This window comes from Papilio polytes, unplaced genomic scaffold, assembly GCF_000836215.1.
Source record: "Papilio polytes unplaced genomic scaffold, Ppol_1.0 DF824382.1, whole genome shotgun sequence".
Taxonomy (NCBI): Eukaryota; Metazoa; Arthropoda; class Insecta; order Lepidoptera; family Papilionidae; genus Papilio; species Papilio polytes.
In genome coordinates this window covers 170,088-188,606 of record NW_013524822.1, presented here as the reverse complement: position 1 = coordinate 188,606, position 18,519 = coordinate 170,088, and the positions used below count along the sequence as shown (strand labels likewise).

The window sequence follows — 18,519 nt, the reverse complement described above, 5'->3', positions numbered from 1 at the left end:
TCTATGTCAAATTTCATCGAAATCTGTTAAGCCGTTTAGGCTACAAACTCTAACAAACATCCATCCATCTAAACTTTCACATTTATAATAATAAGATTAGGCGGTTTTCATAATTTTTTTATATTTCGATGAAGGTAAAACCTCCATACAAAATTCCATAACAAATAATGTGTAACTCTTAGCCTAGTTTATTATAAAATATACTAAGGGCCTGGCCTCGGATTTTGTTATCTTATCTGAAAGTGACGTCAATTGTAAGCAATCTTAGCCTCTATCAGCCAGTGTTGGGACAGGCCTTAAGTCGCGTTTTTAGTGACTATAAAAAAAATTAATAGATAAATAATGAATTTTTAAAAAATATTTCTTAATACTTGCCTACGAAATTAATAACGGTATATACCGAATTTCAAATCTCTAAATCTATATATAACATTAACCGCCTGTCCCACTACTGGCTGATATAGCATAAAAATGATCTCAGATAGCATAAAAATGACGTAATCATGAAAACTTTTTACCATAATTTACAAGGAAATATTTTTTGCCACAGAGTAATGTTGAGGACGTAGATAATGGTCGTTCGCTTGTACTGGACTCGGCAGAGCGCGGCAGACAGCTCGAGTCCATACTACGACATGAGAACGAGCGCCTCAAAGCATTCGCTGAACAGGTTTGTTTTACATACTTCTCTATACTTTAAAATAAATTAATAAACGAAGACTTTCCAAATGGATAACCTTTACTATGGCAATTTTGCATTGCTGCTATTGTTTTTTTTTTATATCATACGGTGGCAAACGAGCAAGCAGCCACCTGAATCCGCCAAAATGGCGAAGCGACCGCTGCCATAGACATCCGCAATTGCAGATGCGTTGCCGACCCTTATCCGACGGAGCAGGAGACGCACATAAAGAGGATATTTCCTCTTCCTATGCACCTCCTCCGCCGTTAATCCACTTCCCCTTCCCATCCACTCCTTGTGAGAAAAGGGTGGTAAAGAGAAAGGGACTTAAATTAGGCTATAGTTATAGTTAGTAGTCTTTGTCTCTTTCCTGCGTGACGATTTTTCCAATTTATATACCCCCTAAATGAAATAGCGTGAAATGTCATAGCCAATAGCGTATAGTAAGTGTGAATCCTTTATTAAGAGAAGAATGATTCAAAAACATACTGTGATTGACATTCTACATAACAACGTATGTGTTAACGTTTTATTATATTAGTACTAGCTTTTGCCCGTGACTCCGTCCGTGTGGAATAAAAAAAACAAAAGTGAGTAGCCTATGTGTTCTTCCAAACTATCCTCTATATCTATACCAAATTTCATCGAAATCCGTTTAGGCTAGAAACTCCATCTAAACTTTCGTATTTCTAATTATTAGTATGATAGATACAATAGTGTTATATAGTTGATATAACTTGTTCAGCAACGCGAGCACATCGACGAGCTTGCTCGCGAGCAAGTGCGGCTGCGCGCCGAGCTCGTGTCCGCGCGCCTCGCCGCCCCGCGTCCGCGCACCGCGCCCCCGCTCGCGCCGCCCCTTGCGCCCCCACACGGGTACATACATACATACATACTGTAATAATATCGCACCTGTATTAATAAGATTTATCTCAAAATTTTCGAGTTTTTACCACAAACGACATTTTCGTGAGAAGAGGAGTAATTCAACTTGCGGTAGAATGAAAAAAAAGAGATAACGTGTCTCTCATTTCAAATCTCTTGTAAACATGACAAACTTCAAATGCGATATAATTTTTCAGTTTCACACGTATCTATAGATTTATTAATACAATTGATTACAAAATAGCATATAGGACAGAGAGAGAAGAAAATGACACGAAATAAAGGGAGTAGAGCTTGTAGCACTTGTTGCTTGCAAAAAATATTAAACTTTACTATTTGTTGAAAAAAAAACGAAAAAAAGTACTATAGTCAACATTATCTCTTACGTTTTATGTTGTATTGTTTGTGTTTTTGTTATTATACTCAACCCCATATTCAAGGGGTCCGAACCCCCAAACGTAACTAAGACCCCACGTGTGACGTCAGTGTGAACCCGAGCGGCGCGCGCGGCGCGTGCGGGCTGCGGCGCGGCGCCGGCGAGGAGCTGAGCGTGTTCGCGGCGCCGCGCGCCCTGCTGCCCACAGACCCCATACCCTTCTTGGACACGATGCCCCACACGCACCCCCAAACACACCCCCAAACGCACCCCCAAACACGCCCCCACACGCGCGCAGACAGGCACGCGGATACGCGCCGGTATGTATTTGACTTAATTCATTGTTTTCATGTTACGATCCCCTATTGTGACTAAGGGGGTCGTAGTGTTACGAAGAAATTCAGTACTGCGCTGAATTAGCGCAACACTAGATCAATGGCTTACGTCCCATCACTATCTGACAGCTGTCAATGACATCCAGACTCAAGTAATTTAAACTTTCGACATTTTTATAAGTAATTATTTTACGGCTATTACTCACGTTTTTTTGCCGCCACCGAAAAAATAAACCTAAGTAATAGCCGTAAAATAATTAGTCATCCAGACTTATTGGAATAGCGCGCCATTCTGTCGGGAATTACAATTAAATTAATGTCTAAAAGCAGTTATCAGTTAAAAATAAATGTTTATTTTCCAGAAATTGTTATATATACTGTATTATATTTTCAGGTACATGATAAGTGAGTGGCGCGGGATGCGGCACGAGCCCCCCGCACCCCGCGCACACCCCGCACACCCCGCACCACAGCCCGGCTCCTCCACACAACGTAACATCTATATTTATTCACTCCTAGTACATTCTGACATTAACTCACGCACTCTCGTTAAATGCCCGCTAAGGGACTCCCTTAGCGTCGATTCCCTAACCAAATCAAAACTAAGACAGTCCCATACATTTTTATTTCGTAATGAATTTACAAAGTTTAATAAAAAAAGTAACTATTTCCAAGATTTAATTAGACATCGAACTTGTATGAAACACTTATATTAAGTGGAATTAAAAAAACTAAGTAGCCTATATGTTCTTCCAGACTATGTTCTACATTTGTACCAAATTTAATTGTAATCCGTTCAGCAGTTTAGGTTACAAACTTTAACAAACATCCATCTAAACTTTCGCATTAATATTAGTAAGAGGTAATTATTTTATTATTGCAGATATTGCAGAAGAAATAAATGTGCGACAAACGGAACAAGCAGCGGAGCAATCTTGTGCCTCTTTCATACATTTAACCGATGATAGAGACAGGTGAATTAATTCTATACTAATATAATAAATCGTAAACAAACACTACTTTGTGGCGTAAGATGTCAGCAATCACAGCATATGTTTGAATAATTCTTTAATAAAAAGCCCTACACTTACGACACGCTTTAGGCTATACATTTTCACGCTATTAAACTTAGGGAGTAAATAATTTGGAAAAACCAATAGTGCGGGAAAGAGACAAAAACTACAAGCCAATGGCAGCAAAGAAATGTTGCCATGGTAACGGTAATTGTTATCGAATGCCTTCATTAATTTTAATTTTGTCATTTGCAATTGATAGTTTTACAGAATATACATAATAAGACAAAGTTCTTATATTTTCATGCGGATGAAGCCGCACGGGAACAGCTAGTAATATTACTAGCTTTCGCCCGCGAATCCATCCGCGTAGATTTATAAAAAAAAATAAAGTAAGTAGCCTATGTGTTCTTCCAGACTATCCTCTACATCTATACCAAATTTCATCAAGATCCGTTCAGTTTAAGCTACAAACTCTAACATCCATCCATCCAAACTTTCCTATTTATAGTATTAATAAGAATTATTAAGATTGAGTTAAATTATCGTTTTATCTTTTTTTATTGGTAGTGATCAACAACCACCAGAAATAGTGATAGAAGGGAAAAGAAGAGAGAAGAGTCCGAAGTCTGTTCTGCGAGAAGCAAAACAGAAATTGAGAAAGTAAGTTTTTGTTTTTACGTTCATTAATGAAAATGAATATTAGGTAAAATTTCTACAAAATATAGAAATTATTAATTATTTATTATTCACAGTAAAGATATTAAAAAACAAGAAGCAAACACATCAAGAGAAAAAAGTCCAAACTCAATGCTTCGCGAAGCTAAACTGCGGCTTCGGAAGTTGGAGATAGAAGCAGAAGCGGTGGAGAAGTCTTACTTGGATTTCAAGAGAAGAAGGAACGAAATGAGAAGAGAAGATAAGTTCGTAGAAGAGAGTGTCCCTGTAGTAAAGGAAAGTGGACACTTATGTAAGTAAAATACATAAGTCATGTAACTATGTAGGGCTTCTAAAATACATGATAAAAATCTTTAATTATGTAGTAATTTTATTAATTACTAACCTTCTTAGTAAAACTAACTTTTGCTCACAAATTCATCCACACTGTATTAAAAAAAATCTAGTGTTATTTAATAGTAAAAAAAAATATATCCGTTTTGTAGTTTATTTGTTAAAAAATCGCAAATATTTCCGCTTTATAATATTTGATTTATTTCTGTAAAGTTTCAGTTGGTCAGCCGAGTACGGTACAAAAACAAAATGACGCAAATTGTAATGATGTCAATATAAAAGTAACCAAAGACTTTTTACACAACGACTTTGATAAATATCTTAAAGAATACCAAAATAAAGAAATAATGAAACCGCATTTTGCAAATAAAACAACAACAGCTGTTAAAATCAAACCAATTCCAATCGCATATAAAATGACTGACGAAAGAGAAATTATTCAAAATGTAGATTACATTAATACACCTTTAAATGAATTTAGAAAACTATATCATAATGAGAAACCAAGACGTGATAAAAATGATTTAAAATTAATAAATATTTCAAGTAAAAATATGTTAGAACAGAATATAAAAGAGGAATCTCCTGAAAAGAACGAAAATACAGAACGTATTTTAAATGTAGAAAAATCTACAACAGAAGAAATAAACAATATAAATATGAACGAAACAAATGGATTTTCCAACGATGACATACCTTGTAGAGATGAAATTAATAGTCTAAATAAAGAAATTAACGAAGAGATAGAAAATAAATCATTATTAAAAGTAGAATTAGAGAATTTGATAGAAAAAGCAAGCGTTAAAACGAACGAAGGTGATCTAATGGTTGTTATTGAAACTTCTATCGCAAGTGAAATGACAATATCTAATAACAGCGACAGTATAACACCTGTCAGTGTTGTTGTTACACCTACAAATGAATCTGAAAATTCAAAAAACTCTAAATCATCAATATCTATTAAAAGTCCTTTAAAATTAAAAGAAACGCCAGAGAAAGCAGCTCGATTGACGAGAAAAGATGTTTTAAATGCTATATTCGATTTGGAAGGGAAAGAATTATCAGCTGATAAAGATGATTCTAAAGATGGTTTAGACTCAATAGTAGCTGACAGCGAAGTTAAAGACGGAGATGATTTCTTAGCAGATGTCGATAATTACAACAGCAGATCTGATCTTGGAAACTCACCGATATCACACGCAAAAACATCCGACGATGACATATTTTGGGATTAAAAAATAAAACAATTTCATCCAGTCATTATTTATTTAAATTTTTAAGTGAATTAAAAATATTTTAATAAAATAATTCTTTACATCATCAATTGTTTTTTTTTTTATTTTTATATATAAAAGTACAAACATTCATATCTAGTTGCATACAAATCAACTTTTGGCAAATTTAACATGACACGAGATAAAATATATTTTTTAAACTATAAATGCTAAACGCAGTGTTATTGTCAAGAAAATCGTCACATTGTGGAATATTAAAAATGCAAAATAAAAAACTTACGGTACGAACACTTTACTGGAAACACCAAAATTACATTCTTAATTCTTATGAACGCATTGCAATTGATCTTTTATAGAACAAAATTAACATGTCCCACTTGAACCTAGAAAAATATACATTATTGGGTGAAAACTACACTAAAACAATTTTTATTTACTAATATACAGTTAAAAATTCAACCTGAAATTACTATCTAAGGTACCAGCCCTTATAGCACCTTTAATTTCAAATTTTCATTGTTTCCATTAAATAAATTTTTTATGCAACTTCGAAAATAACTGAGTGTTTAAGTTAAAAATATGGAGAATACACAACTTGTAAGTTATCGTACCGTAACTAAACATGCTTATAACAATCTCATACAAAATTTAACAAACCATAAAAACTGAGATTATCATTCTGGAACATTGGTATGTATAGAAAGAGTAAGAAACAGCAGAAACTCAACTTGCTGTACAATTATAGACTAACCAAGAATATAGAAATAACCTATAGGCACTTCAATCTATTAAATTATAGTCATTTCTAATGTGCGTGAAGGAATTTAGTTTCATATTTTGATATGGAGAGGGTTTTAATATTCTTGGTTAACCTATAGGAGTTTCGAAAATGTGCCTCTTTACTTCGATATGCCAAAAATCGCTATAAAACTCCTGATTTACACAAAACATTTTTTAAATTAATTACTGACCTATTTTTTGTTAACAGCGATGACGTCACAAAATCAAGATAATGCAAATACTTATTTAAAACGCTGTTATATTTATTTTCGACGCTTTAAGGGAAGAAAAAAAATCGGCCAATTTTAGACATGTCGCATATTTGAATAAAATTACAAGAAATATTAGACTAGATAAAATATAATACAAGTTAAAAATATTTAAAACAGTGCCATTTACATGCATAAAAGAAATCAACATTTATTGAGAGGTTAGTAAATTGTAAATAAATGCCGTAAAATAGACGCCATCTTGAATACTGTCCGGTTTACATTATTCCAGTCCAGTGTGGATTTACATGTTTCCAGTAAAAGCTGTCTCGCTGGACTGGAATGATGTAAACCGGATATAAAGTTAAAATGAGTAAGTACAATCACTAAGTAAAGTTTTTCATATTTTCTTCCTTAGTAACTTGACTTTCACTGTCTTTGAGATTTAATTACATTAAGAAGTTATTACAGTATGATAGTTATTTAATTTTTAATAAAAATACGAACAAAGTTTGCATTAATTACGTTACAGGCCTTATATTCACATTCCTTTTATGTTGAAAAATATTTTTACACCGAAATACAATGTGTTGAGGTCAAATTATTTAATTCGCCATTATTTTAGAATTTGGATAAAAATGGAAAGTTTTGTATGGATTTATTTTTGAAATGTCAGCAAAGAGGCGTTAAATAAAATGCCTCCTAACTATGATAAATTTTAAATTCCTGAAGGTACAAAAGTCTCGTATACGAAACTTTACATATAAAAAATTTAATGCAATCAAATCACATTTCAAAATCAAATAGGTACATACAAATAATTTTACAAATTTATGAACACAAATGTAAATGAGAATTTTCGCAAATATCCATCAAGGGTTACCTTCAAGGTGATACAAAAGGGGGTAGACAGTCAGAAGCCGAAGCTGACGTTGTGTCCGACTTTCTTAGCAGCGGAAGCGCAGCGCGGGGAGTTAGGTCCCGTCACACGGAGCCAGTTTGAAACCTGAAATATAACGATAGCTTTTATAAAATATCGTATATATAAAATGCAAATTATAATAAAACTAGCTGCTTCCGTGCGGCTTCATCCGCATTAAATTATAACAATTTCATCTCATTGTTTACGTTTGTCAAATGTCAAAATTCAAGAATATGTTGGCAGCTTGCAATTTATGGTCCTTTTCTCACACGAAGAGTTCTTTTCCAATTTATTTACCGTCTAAGTTGAATAGTGTGAAAATACATAGCCTAAAGCGTTTCGTAAGTGCAGGGCTTTTTATTAAAGAAAGAATTATTTAGAAATATGTTGTGATTGCTGACATCCTACGCCACGAAGTATTGTGTTTACGCTTTATTATATTAGTATAGAAGTATAGATAGATACCTGCAGTGAGAGTGACCTGGCGTCCTCCCCGCGCAGCTTGCCGGGGGTGCTGCAGGCGGGGGCGGGGGCGGGGGCGGGCGGAGTGCAGGGGGCGGTGGGGGTGGGGGCGGCGGCGGGGCGCGGGCTGCCCCCCACCGACAACACGCTCGACACGTTGCAACATTCACCGCATTGCAACCATCTGAAACATACATACAAATTATAATATAAACTATCTTGCGCCCGCGACTCCGTCCGCGTGGAATTAAAACAAAAGTGAGCTGTTACGTCCTTCCAAACTATCCTCTACATCTATGTCAAATTTATCGAGATCTGTTTAGTAGTCTAGGTTACAAACTACCAAACATCCATCTAAACTTTTGAATTTATAATATTAGTAAGAAGAATATTTAGTAAATAGCACATTTTTAACATTTATCATAGATATCTGTTTTACTAACTGTATCTTTTACTCACTTTTGTCTCTCCTGCGGGGAGTAGAGCGCGACGGTGTGCCGCCAGCGGTGCACGTTGGGGAACTCCTCCTCGCTGACCTCCAGCTCCGAGAGAGCGTCATACACTAAGCGGTCCATCTTAGTTGGTTCCTCGCTACAATAATATTTTTTTAAATTACCACCAAGGCTGTGTCTGAAGTCAATTTTCAGGAGGAAAAATGTTTACAGGTAGGGTAGTACAAAAAATAATTGATTTGCCCTCGAAGCACGTGTTTCAGGTTAAGAAATAGGTTTCCGTATCACATGTGTCACGGTATAACATAGCTATTTATTAGTAAAAGATTTTTTAGAAATCAGCTTAGTAGTTTTTGAGTTTTTTTAATACATACAAAAATACAAATCTTCGCTCTTTATTTTATTTTTTATTATATATAAAATAACGTGACACATGCAACACTGTGTTGTGTTCTGAAAAGTTTTAATATAGCTACATTTTTTTCCCATAATTAAGCATAATAAAATTATTTGCTCGTCTTACTTTTTGATATTTTTAAGGGACATAGTCCATACAATCCTAGCCTAGAGTAAATCCTAGAATAAAAGGAAACAAGATGAAATTACCCGTATATAAATGGTTCTACAAGTGCTCTGTCACTTGCATCCTCCATCAGAGATTCCTCTTCATCATCAGAACGATCAGAGGCGGTGTGGAACGTCTCCTCGCTGTCAGAGCGACACGACGCCACGGAGTCGTCGTCTGATATCTAAAAGCATTTAACTTTGATTATCATTTTACTAATATTATAAATAAAAAAGTTTAGATGGATGGATGTTTGTTAGAGTTTGTAACCTAAACGGCTTAACAGATCTCGATGAAATTTAGCATAGACGTAAAACGTAGAGGATAGTCTGGAAGAACACATAGGCTACTCGCTTTTGTGTTTATTTAATTTCACGCGGACGAAGTCGCGGTCCAAAGCTATATACATTAGTTATACATAAAAAATCATGAATATCGAATATTTTAATCAAATTTGGATTTATATGGATTTTCAAAAATTACGTCATTCAGTTTACTCTAGTAATAAGTTCAGTTCTAATTGAACAATCAAAATTTACAATTAAAATTTATATTATAACTGAAAATTTTGACATATTATTAACATATAAAGCCCACTATAGCGGGCCTTATATGTTAGTTCCAAAAGAACTTATTTAAACAAAAAACACAAAAGTACATTTTTCACTGTAAGTTATTGCATTGACAATATCTTTTTTAGCTGAGAACATTAAGGATTACAAATCAAACGTTATTTTCGCTAATATTATAAAGAGGGAAGATTTGTATTGGTGTATGTATTGAAATAACTCAAAAACTACTGGGCCAATTTTAAAAATTCTTCCACCGTTAGCAAGATAATTTATCTGTGAATACATAGGCTTATTTCATATATTAGTTATGTCAATAGGATCAAGATAATTACGCAGTATACCTCGGCTTCAACAACTTGACACTTGGAGACGTCCACGGTGTAGTGCGGGGGCGAGTAGTCTCCTGCGGGGGAGTTGTGCGCGCCCCCGCCACCGCCCCCGCCCCCGCCGGCGCCCCCAACACGCGCCTTGCCGTCTCCTGTAACACCACCTTACCACTACATACTATGACACCCCATACAATGTACAGTCGCGGAAACCCGCGGTGATCTACTATAAGGAAAAAGTGCCTTTTTCATTGTAACGAGACACACTCAGCCTATTACAAATAACTAATACACAGCAGCAACGGGATAATATTAAAAATAAACTATCCATGTATCAAACCGACTTTTTTGTACATACATTTATACGCTGTGTTTGTTTATGTTCCGCGTCTTATTTCAAAATGTTCAAACGATTGTTTTTTAGTTGGAACACCGTCACTTTCCCCGACTGTACATTGACAGCCAACTAATGGTCTATTTAATTAAATAAATATTATCAACCCTTGTAATGGCAGCTATACATTTTATTTAAATTTAGAGCTACACAATTGCATTTCTATTACCCTAAACATGTTACTAAATAACAAATTTTAGAAGATAACACAAAAAATACACATCTTTTGACATTGAAAGGAGGGCGCTAGTAAGCTGTAATAACTTGTGTCTTATGCCCACAGAGTCAAGTAACTTGAGATCTATAACAACCTAATTTAAAACTCTTAGGTTGTTAACTTGTCACCATTTTCTTTTAACAGTTAATTTATATAGAAAGTGTAAAAAAACCAACTCACCAATATCCTGATCAAACATCAACCTCCGAATGAAGCTTTCACTCTTCGGACTAGACGATAATGTGGATCTATTCTTCCTGAACGAGGCGTTCTTCTTGCTGTTCCTCTCAAATACTTCTATATTCCAATCACATCTGCATTTACCAGCCCGAGACCAGATCTCCGAGCATTCCGTCTCCGAGACCGCTGGACCTTTGCTCTCATCCGTCTCCGTTAATTCCTCACATATAAAACTTGACAGACATCGAACATGCTCGTTGATAACATGCGACATTTTAACACGACTTCTATAAGAAAAATTCTTTCTCTCATCATCAGAACTGAATATATCATCATTGGGACATCGGAGTTTCACTAGAAATTCAACTAAAAAATTCACATCGTCCAATTCTTTAGTCTTCTGCTTCAATTTGAACACAACTAATTGTGCAAGTCGTGAATGTAATAACGCAAAATTAATAGTTTTAAATCTCTCATCATCCATATATGTAAATATTGTATGCTGGAGATGTTTTGCTTCCGATTTCAAAGAATCACTTGCAACTTCAGGTTCCGCTGTTAGAGAGAAAACGAGAGCATCTGCTATCCTTTTCGCGAACACTTGACAAGTTCTTTCTATACATAATAATTGGTTAACAGTATGATTAACGGGTGAAATATCACCATTTATTTTTAAATTCGGTTGTCGACAAAGTCTTTGTCGTATTGGATCCGTTCTCTTCCAATATGAAGGTCTGTCTGTTATTGTGCAACTTTTCATAGCTGCGCATAAATCTGAGATAGGACTTAGGAGTTCTTTAACTGGACTCTGAGTGGTATTTAATGTGATCGCGGATAGAGAGAGTTCGTCTGTATGCTGGTATTGTGCGCAACTGTCGTTGTAAACTATCGAACAGGCGACTTCGTATTTGCTTTTTAAATAGTTTTCTAATAAAGTGAGTCCTTCTTTAGTTCTGAGGTCAGTGAATGTGTCTAGAAAAGGCCAGTATTCCTTCCAACTCACTTTCATTTCCTCGGCTAGATTCCTGTTAATATAATATAAATTAGATTCATCCATTTTGTTAGTTATTACAGAAATAATTCAGAATTAATTATTAGGCTTATTTTCTCCTTTTTACTAATTATAAATGCAAAAGTTTAGATGGATGGATGTTTATTACAGTTTTTAGTCTAAACTGTAGAACGAATCTTGATGAAATTTGACAGAAGTAGATAGTCTGGAAACACATAGGCTACTCATTTTTGTTTTTTTAATACCACGCGGACGGAGTAGCGGGAGAAAGGTAGTTTTATATAAAATGAAATATAAATATAACCTAAATTAGACTCATGTATATTTCATAGTTTCACAGAATAGTATGGTCGTAAATTACCAATATCAAACCCAACATACATAGATCCATTACCCGTAATATACAGTGCTTTATGAGAGGTCATGACATCTGGTCGTACCTGCCCACAGTCTCCAGGCCCTTGGAGATGTCGGCGAGGCGGAAGCCGGCGCGCGGCGGAGTCTTCCACTTGCGGCGGAAGCTGTCGGCGTCGCGCGGCGCCATGGGGCCCGCGAACGCGCGGATCTCGTACCGGGGGGATAACGGGTCCTTGTTGATTTCCTGTGTAATGTTCATACTAATATTATGAATGCGAAAGTTTAGATGGATGGATGGATGTTAGAGTTTGTAGCCTAAACGGAGGAACGTATTTAAATGAAATTTGGCATAGATGTAGTGCGCAATCTGGAAGAACACATAGACTACTTTTTATCCCGGAAATAGTTACGGTTCCCGTGGGATGCATTAATTATGTTTTTTAATGTTTACACGATAATTCTGCAATGGTTAAACATATCTTATTAAATTTTTTATAGCTTAAACTGCTGAACAGATCTCAATGAAATTTAACACACATGTAGAGGATAGTATGAAAAAACACGTGTAGGCTACTCGATTTTTTTTAATACCACGCGGGCGAAGGCTAAAATTTTATATTAAGACTAATAATGTCTGCAAGCGGCCACCTGAATCAGCCGAAATGGTAAAGCGACCACAGCCCAGACCTTCGCAATAGCAGATACGTTGCCTACCCTTAATCGACGTAGGAGGAGACACACATAAAAATGATATTTCCCCTTCCCATGCGTCCCCTCCACCGTCAAACCCACTTTTCCTTCCTATCCTTTCCTTACAAGAGTGGTAAGAGAAAGGGATTTTAATTAGGTCTAAGGCACCACACTCATCAGACTGTAAGTAGAATTGCTTCCACTTGACGCCAGTCTTTTGTGTGTCCTGTGGTCGTGGTATTGGGGGCGAGCCGATCTTACAGTGCGAAGATGTTAAAACGAAGATGTTATTGTTTTTTTTTATTTTTAAAAAAAGGAACTCACTAGTGTTATAAGGATTACGCAACAAAAAATGTGCAAAAAAGAGTATGGACCATGAATCTATAGAAGTTGACATAAAAAGATGTTAAAACGGGCTCTACCACTGTTAAATATATTAGTATAGACATGGACCATCCCCTCCCCGTGTGAGGGTACCTGGTGCAGTCCAGGCGAGAAGGGTCGTCCGATGGTGGGCTCCCTGCTGCCGTCCTCCGCGTGCAGCACGGGCACGTAGTAGCGCGGGCGCAGCAGCGCGCGGATGCGGCCCGCCACCGCCCCCTCCGTCTTCGCCTCCAGCCCCGCCGCCCGCAAACATATTATCTACAATATTTATATAAGGCATTATAGGACTGACATAAAGTGTTAAGAATGAATGTGGATGGCTACAAAGAGGAAGACCGAAGAAAGTATGGATTATGTGAAAGAGGATATGCTTAAGAAACGAGTGGTTTCAGATATGACGGCTGATAGAGATGTATGGAAGAGCAGCACATACTGTGCCGACCCTCCATAAGGAAAGGATCCAAAGTTCCTATAAAAAATAAAAAAACTACGATATACGCTTATATTATATAGAGGAAAGATTTGTAATTTTGTATAAATATACCACAAAAACATCTAAGGCAAATTTCATCGAGATCCGTTCAGCAGTTTATGTGACAAACTCTAACGTCAATACATCCATCCATCTAAACTTTCGCATCTATTATAATAGTAAGATATACAATTAGTAACATTGGAGTGAAGTGACAACCATTTTTCTTTATTCCGCACTGACGAAGTCGCGGACATCCGCTAGTCTTACTAAAATTTTAAATACGAATATTCAAATGGATGAATGTTTGTTAGAGTTTGTATCAAAAACTACTGAACGGATTACGATTATTTTTTGGCAAAAATATAGAACATAGCCTACTTTATTTAATTTCACGCAGACAGAGCCACGGGCAAAAGCTAGTATTTAAATATTCCCAAATTCATTACCAATTAACAACTAGAATTGTCAGTAAAATGAAAAACAATACTAACGTCTTTAGGTTGTTCGCCATATTTATTGACAGCATTTAAATTGCACTGCGGGAAGGAAGTCAACACGTCGACCACCGCCTCCGCGCCGAACTTGGCCGCGAAGTGCAGCGGCGTCTCGTTCATCGCTTTGTCCGGAGTGTTGAGGTAGCGGTCCACTAGAATCGCTGAAAACTCCTGAAATCACATTCAACACTTCAAATCGAACAATATTTATAACCAGCTTTAACCTTCGAATTAAAAAAAACAATAGTGAGTAGCCTATGTGTTCTTCCAGACTATACACTACAACTATACCAAATTTCAACGAGATCCGTTCAGCTGTTTAGGCTACAAACTCTAACTAACATCCATCCATCTAAACTATCGCATTTATCATATTAGTAAGAAGTAAGATTTAACTCGCAAGACGTCGGTGGCAGCGAAAGTATTTATATTATTATATTAAAATTGTACAAATGTCAACATCCAATAGCAAAACATGTAAAGATATTAAAAAAAAAACATATTTAACAATAAACAAAACTATACAACACACACGCATCAGCTAACTAGCTGCGAGTGTGTCACCCAAAATAACAATAATAATAATAATATCAAGATACATGATCTTTTACATGAAATATATTTGAGGTTTACTAAATTTTTTGTTAACAATTAAAAACACCTTACTAATATAAACGCGAAAGTTTAGATTGATGTTTTATAGAGTTTGTAGCTTAAACTGTTGAACGCATTATCAATGCAATTTGTCATAGATAGAAGAACACATACGTTTTTGTTTTTTCAGAGTTGCGGGCTAAAGCTAGTACATAATAAAAATAATCATGGTTATAAAAAAAGAAAGAATACTAACCTTACAAGAATCAGCATCAGCATCCATACCATACAAGGTCTGCACGAAGGCGGGATTCCCAACAGTGGTGAGCAGCAAGTTGCAAATCTCCGCATTCATTGCTTTCGCAGCGACATGAAGAGCATTGTAGCGAGATCCTTCCTGGAAATATTTTTGTAAAATTGTTATAATTGATTTTAACATAAGTCCGAACTGCTGCAGTGAATAAACAGTGTCATTTCAATGACAATACTTTCAAGTATAAAAATAAGATCTATGGAATTTATTTTAGTAGAATCATACTAATATTATAAATGATAAAATTTAGATGGATGAATAGATGTTTGTTAAAGTTTGTAGCATAAATGGCTGAACAGATTTTGATGAAATTTGGCTTAGACATAGAGGATAATCTGGTAGAACACAGAAGCTAGTCAGTTTTGTTTTTTTAATTCCATTCGGACGGAGTCACGGGCGAAAGCTAGTTCAAAACAATAGCATCAATGAGCAAACAATCCTATTCTTATTAATTAAAAAAACATTAAATAACACATTTTTAATCACCCTTGATTACAGGAAGGTTGGATTAACCAGAGTTTAAAAAATACATAGAGTAGGTACAGTTGACACTTTACTTGAAATATTTTTCACAAATTCTCACACTATCTATTGATAGATTGCAAATAGGTGTCATTAAATAATACAAGGACATAAGGTGGCACTAAACTTAACAACTGACATAGTACCTTACAGAGAAAATGCCAGTGAAAAAATGTTTACTATACCTACTCTATACATTTCTTAAATGTCTTTGAATGTAACTAAAAAGAACTTCTTTGGCACTCTCCGAATAATGTATCAACAAAAATGGGTTTAATACGATCAGAAATTATAACATTTCAAAACTAACCTGTACAATAGCGGGTGTATTCCCACTGCTCACAAGATAGCGAGGGTTGTCCCATATACGGTCATGTACTGTGGTAGCCAACCCTGCTTCTATCGCTTTACGCAGGGCCACCATATCCTGAGGAGATGGAGCCTTGAATGGGTAAGGCTTCTCTCCCATAAGTGCTGAAATTGTTTAACTAATCATTAATTTTATGTTACAAAGTATATCTTTCTCTTATCTATACTAGTATTATAAAGAGGAAAGATTTGTATTTTTGTATGTATTGAAATAACTCAAAAAGTATTGGGCTGCTTTGAAAAACTTTTTTGCCATTTAAAAGCTGTTATCAGTGAGTAATATAGGCTAATTTTTTTCATTTCATGCAGGCGCAAACTACAGCTCGTTAATAATATAAATGAAAAAGTTTAAATGGATGGATGTTTGTCAGAGTTTGTAACCTAAACTGCTGAATAAATCTTGATGAAATTTGGCTTAGATGTAGAAGATAATCTGGAAAAACACAAAGATTTCTTACTTAGTTGTTTTTTAATTTTGCTAATAGCTAGTAAGTCAATTACTTGGTTGGAGTAAAAAACCAATGACACCTCACACTTTAAAACCAAATCAGATTCACAATAAGAGGAAATTTACCCTGCCTAATCATCCCTTTCTCCATAAAATTAATTTCCTCCACTCATTCCTTCTCTAGATGTAGAGGATGGGAAGGGAATAGGGACTAGAATTACTTTCACTTCACATCTGATCTTGAAATTATGACCCATAATTTATATCATATTATCATTCACCCGGAATTATGTCGACCCTATAGGGTCCAACCATTTAGTGAACATATTAGTTCCTCTCAATTACTAGTAAATGTGACTTACAATTGTTCCCTTCATGTGTCTCAGTTGGTTCTGCACCTCTCAATGCAAATGATACCGCATCCTGGTGACTTCTGAACATCTTGAACCTTGCCGATTTATATCTTCTAACCAGCTCCATAGCTTCCGATTTATTTTCATACACATGTAAAGCTTCTGTAAGAGAACATATGTAACAACTTAATATTATAAATATGAAAGTTTAGATGGACAGATGGATGTTTGTTAGAGTTTGTTTCTTACATTGTAGAATGGATCTCGATGAAATTTGGTATAAAGTAATCAGAGATCTCAGATTTTACACTTCTAATAAAAGAAAAAATGCAAACACATGACATGTATGAAATATTGTTTTTTTTTTTCAATATTACATACAAACACTCCAATAGTTATTCATTGTATAGATGTATTCTCACAAATAATATGTTTGTTATGTGAACATTTCTATAGTATTTTACTAAATGTATATTTTTTTAAGACTAGGCTACAAAAATCATATATACTGTATCAATTATTACTGTAATAATTATTGCATAACATATAATATTTTTGTGAAATATGTAAGGATTATTTAAAGTTTCTATTCTTTTTTTTAAGCTTGTTGATTTTTCTGGTTCTTATTGGAATTTTGTATAGGAAATAGATTTTCCAAATATAACATTTTGCTTTTCAATTTGTTCATCTACAATTATCATTTTTACAATAACTAAATGTATCGATTTAAATAAATTAAGTAATTCTCGGTAGAACAACATAGAAATATCTTTATTCCGGGAATACAGAGAAAATATGTCTCCTTATTATAAATTAGACAATTAATAATAAAGCTTAAAGATTGTATAATAAATAAAGTTCTTTTTATGAAACTTTGGCATTTCTCTAAAAAAATAATAATTCCAGGAGTTAACATTAAGAACCCCAATCTAAATGTTTAATAATGCCTCCAAATGTTTATTTGTATATCAACATACTTATGAATAGAGAAAGTTTTCTTGACCTACTTTTTAAAGATAACAATGTACTTGAGTTATGATAAAAATAAATATGACTATTCATTGTTTTCACAAAGGTATTTGCATATTTCAATAATTAGAACAAAAAAACTTCAAATTACTTTGATTAAAAAAAATAATACATTTAAAAAGGACATTTTAAAGTTAAAAACAAAACATACCTTCATCTGGACCTTTTTTGATTTCACACGGAATGTAGACTCCATAGTATGTCGTGTTAGATTCATTGGAAGTAGGGCTTTCCGAAGTTTGTCGTTTACTCAAATTATCCAAGCGCAAGAGTCGACTGAGCAAGCTAATTGCCCCATCTTTTTTGTCGGGCGGTGACAATGATATTTCTTCCTTCATACGTCCAATATCCTTACATCCCGGTATTATCACTGCCTTCGACATTTTGATCTACCTGATGGTAAACAAAATAGTATACATCCTTTTGTTTGTGACGCAAACGAATGCTAAAGTTTATTTTTGTACAATTCAATACAAAGCTATCATACCTTGATATTAAAGGTCATGAAGATTTGTTCATATTCGTAACTTACTACTGAATATTATTTATAATTTTAGCACATGTTTCACCAAAATATATTAATAAGATAGCTGGGTGTACAATTTAAACGAAAAAATAAAAGCGTTACAGTTTATAATCGTACGATCAGTGACGTTTCTTTGACGTAGTTTCTCTTTGAGCACAGAACATAAAAGTAAGTGCAGAACTGACAGCCACAGATACAAAATGAATCTATTCAAAGAATAATGGAAAGTTGGAAAGGTTTACAAAACGATAATGCGGATAAGTAGATATTTGTTTACTCATTTGACAACTTTGTGCTGTTTTTTACATTTGATTGAAATTTGACTATTCTAGATATT

General features: G+C 34.8%; 2 protein-coding genes across 3 annotated transcripts; one reads left to right on the top strand and one right to left on the bottom strand.

The window, feature by feature from the left end:
- Positions 1-2,035: 2,035 nt before the first annotated feature.
- LOC106111662 lies at positions 2,036-5,602 on the top strand. Its single transcript, XM_013293809.1, has 6 exons — positions 2,036-2,263; positions 2,673-2,770; positions 3,162-3,252; positions 3,862-3,954; positions 4,047-4,261; positions 4,516-5,602. The coding sequence occupies exons 1-6, from the start codon at positions 2,175-2,177 to the stop codon at positions 5,535-5,537; spliced, it is 1,608 nt and encodes a 535-aa protein (XP_013149263.1). The 5' UTR covers positions 2,036-2,174; the 3' UTR covers positions 5,538-5,602.
- Positions 5,603-7,188: 1,586 nt separating this feature from the next.
- Positions 7,189-18,325, bottom strand: LOC106111508. Of its 2 annotated transcripts, none has more exons than XM_013293629.1 (14): positions 18,144-18,325; positions 17,808-18,049; positions 16,637-16,789; positions 15,768-15,931; positions 14,879-15,019; positions 14,026-14,199; positions 13,153-13,317; positions 12,069-12,229; positions 10,617-11,641; positions 9,841-9,989; positions 8,969-9,111; positions 8,370-8,501; positions 7,914-8,094; positions 7,189-7,532 (listed from the first exon to the last, which is right to left on the bottom strand). In XM_013293629.1, exons 2-14 carry the CDS (start codon positions 18,037-18,039, stop codon positions 7,440-7,442), a joined length of 2,913 nt encoding a protein of 970 aa, XP_013149083.1. In that variant the 5' UTR covers positions 18,040-18,049; positions 18,144-18,325; the 3' UTR covers positions 7,189-7,439. The 2 variants fall into 2 exon arrangements, with proteins under 2 accessions (XP_013149083.1, XP_013149091.1); XM_013293637.1 differs by having other exon boundaries at positions 9,841-9,977.
- Between the last annotated feature and the right edge of the window lie 194 nt (positions 18,326-18,519).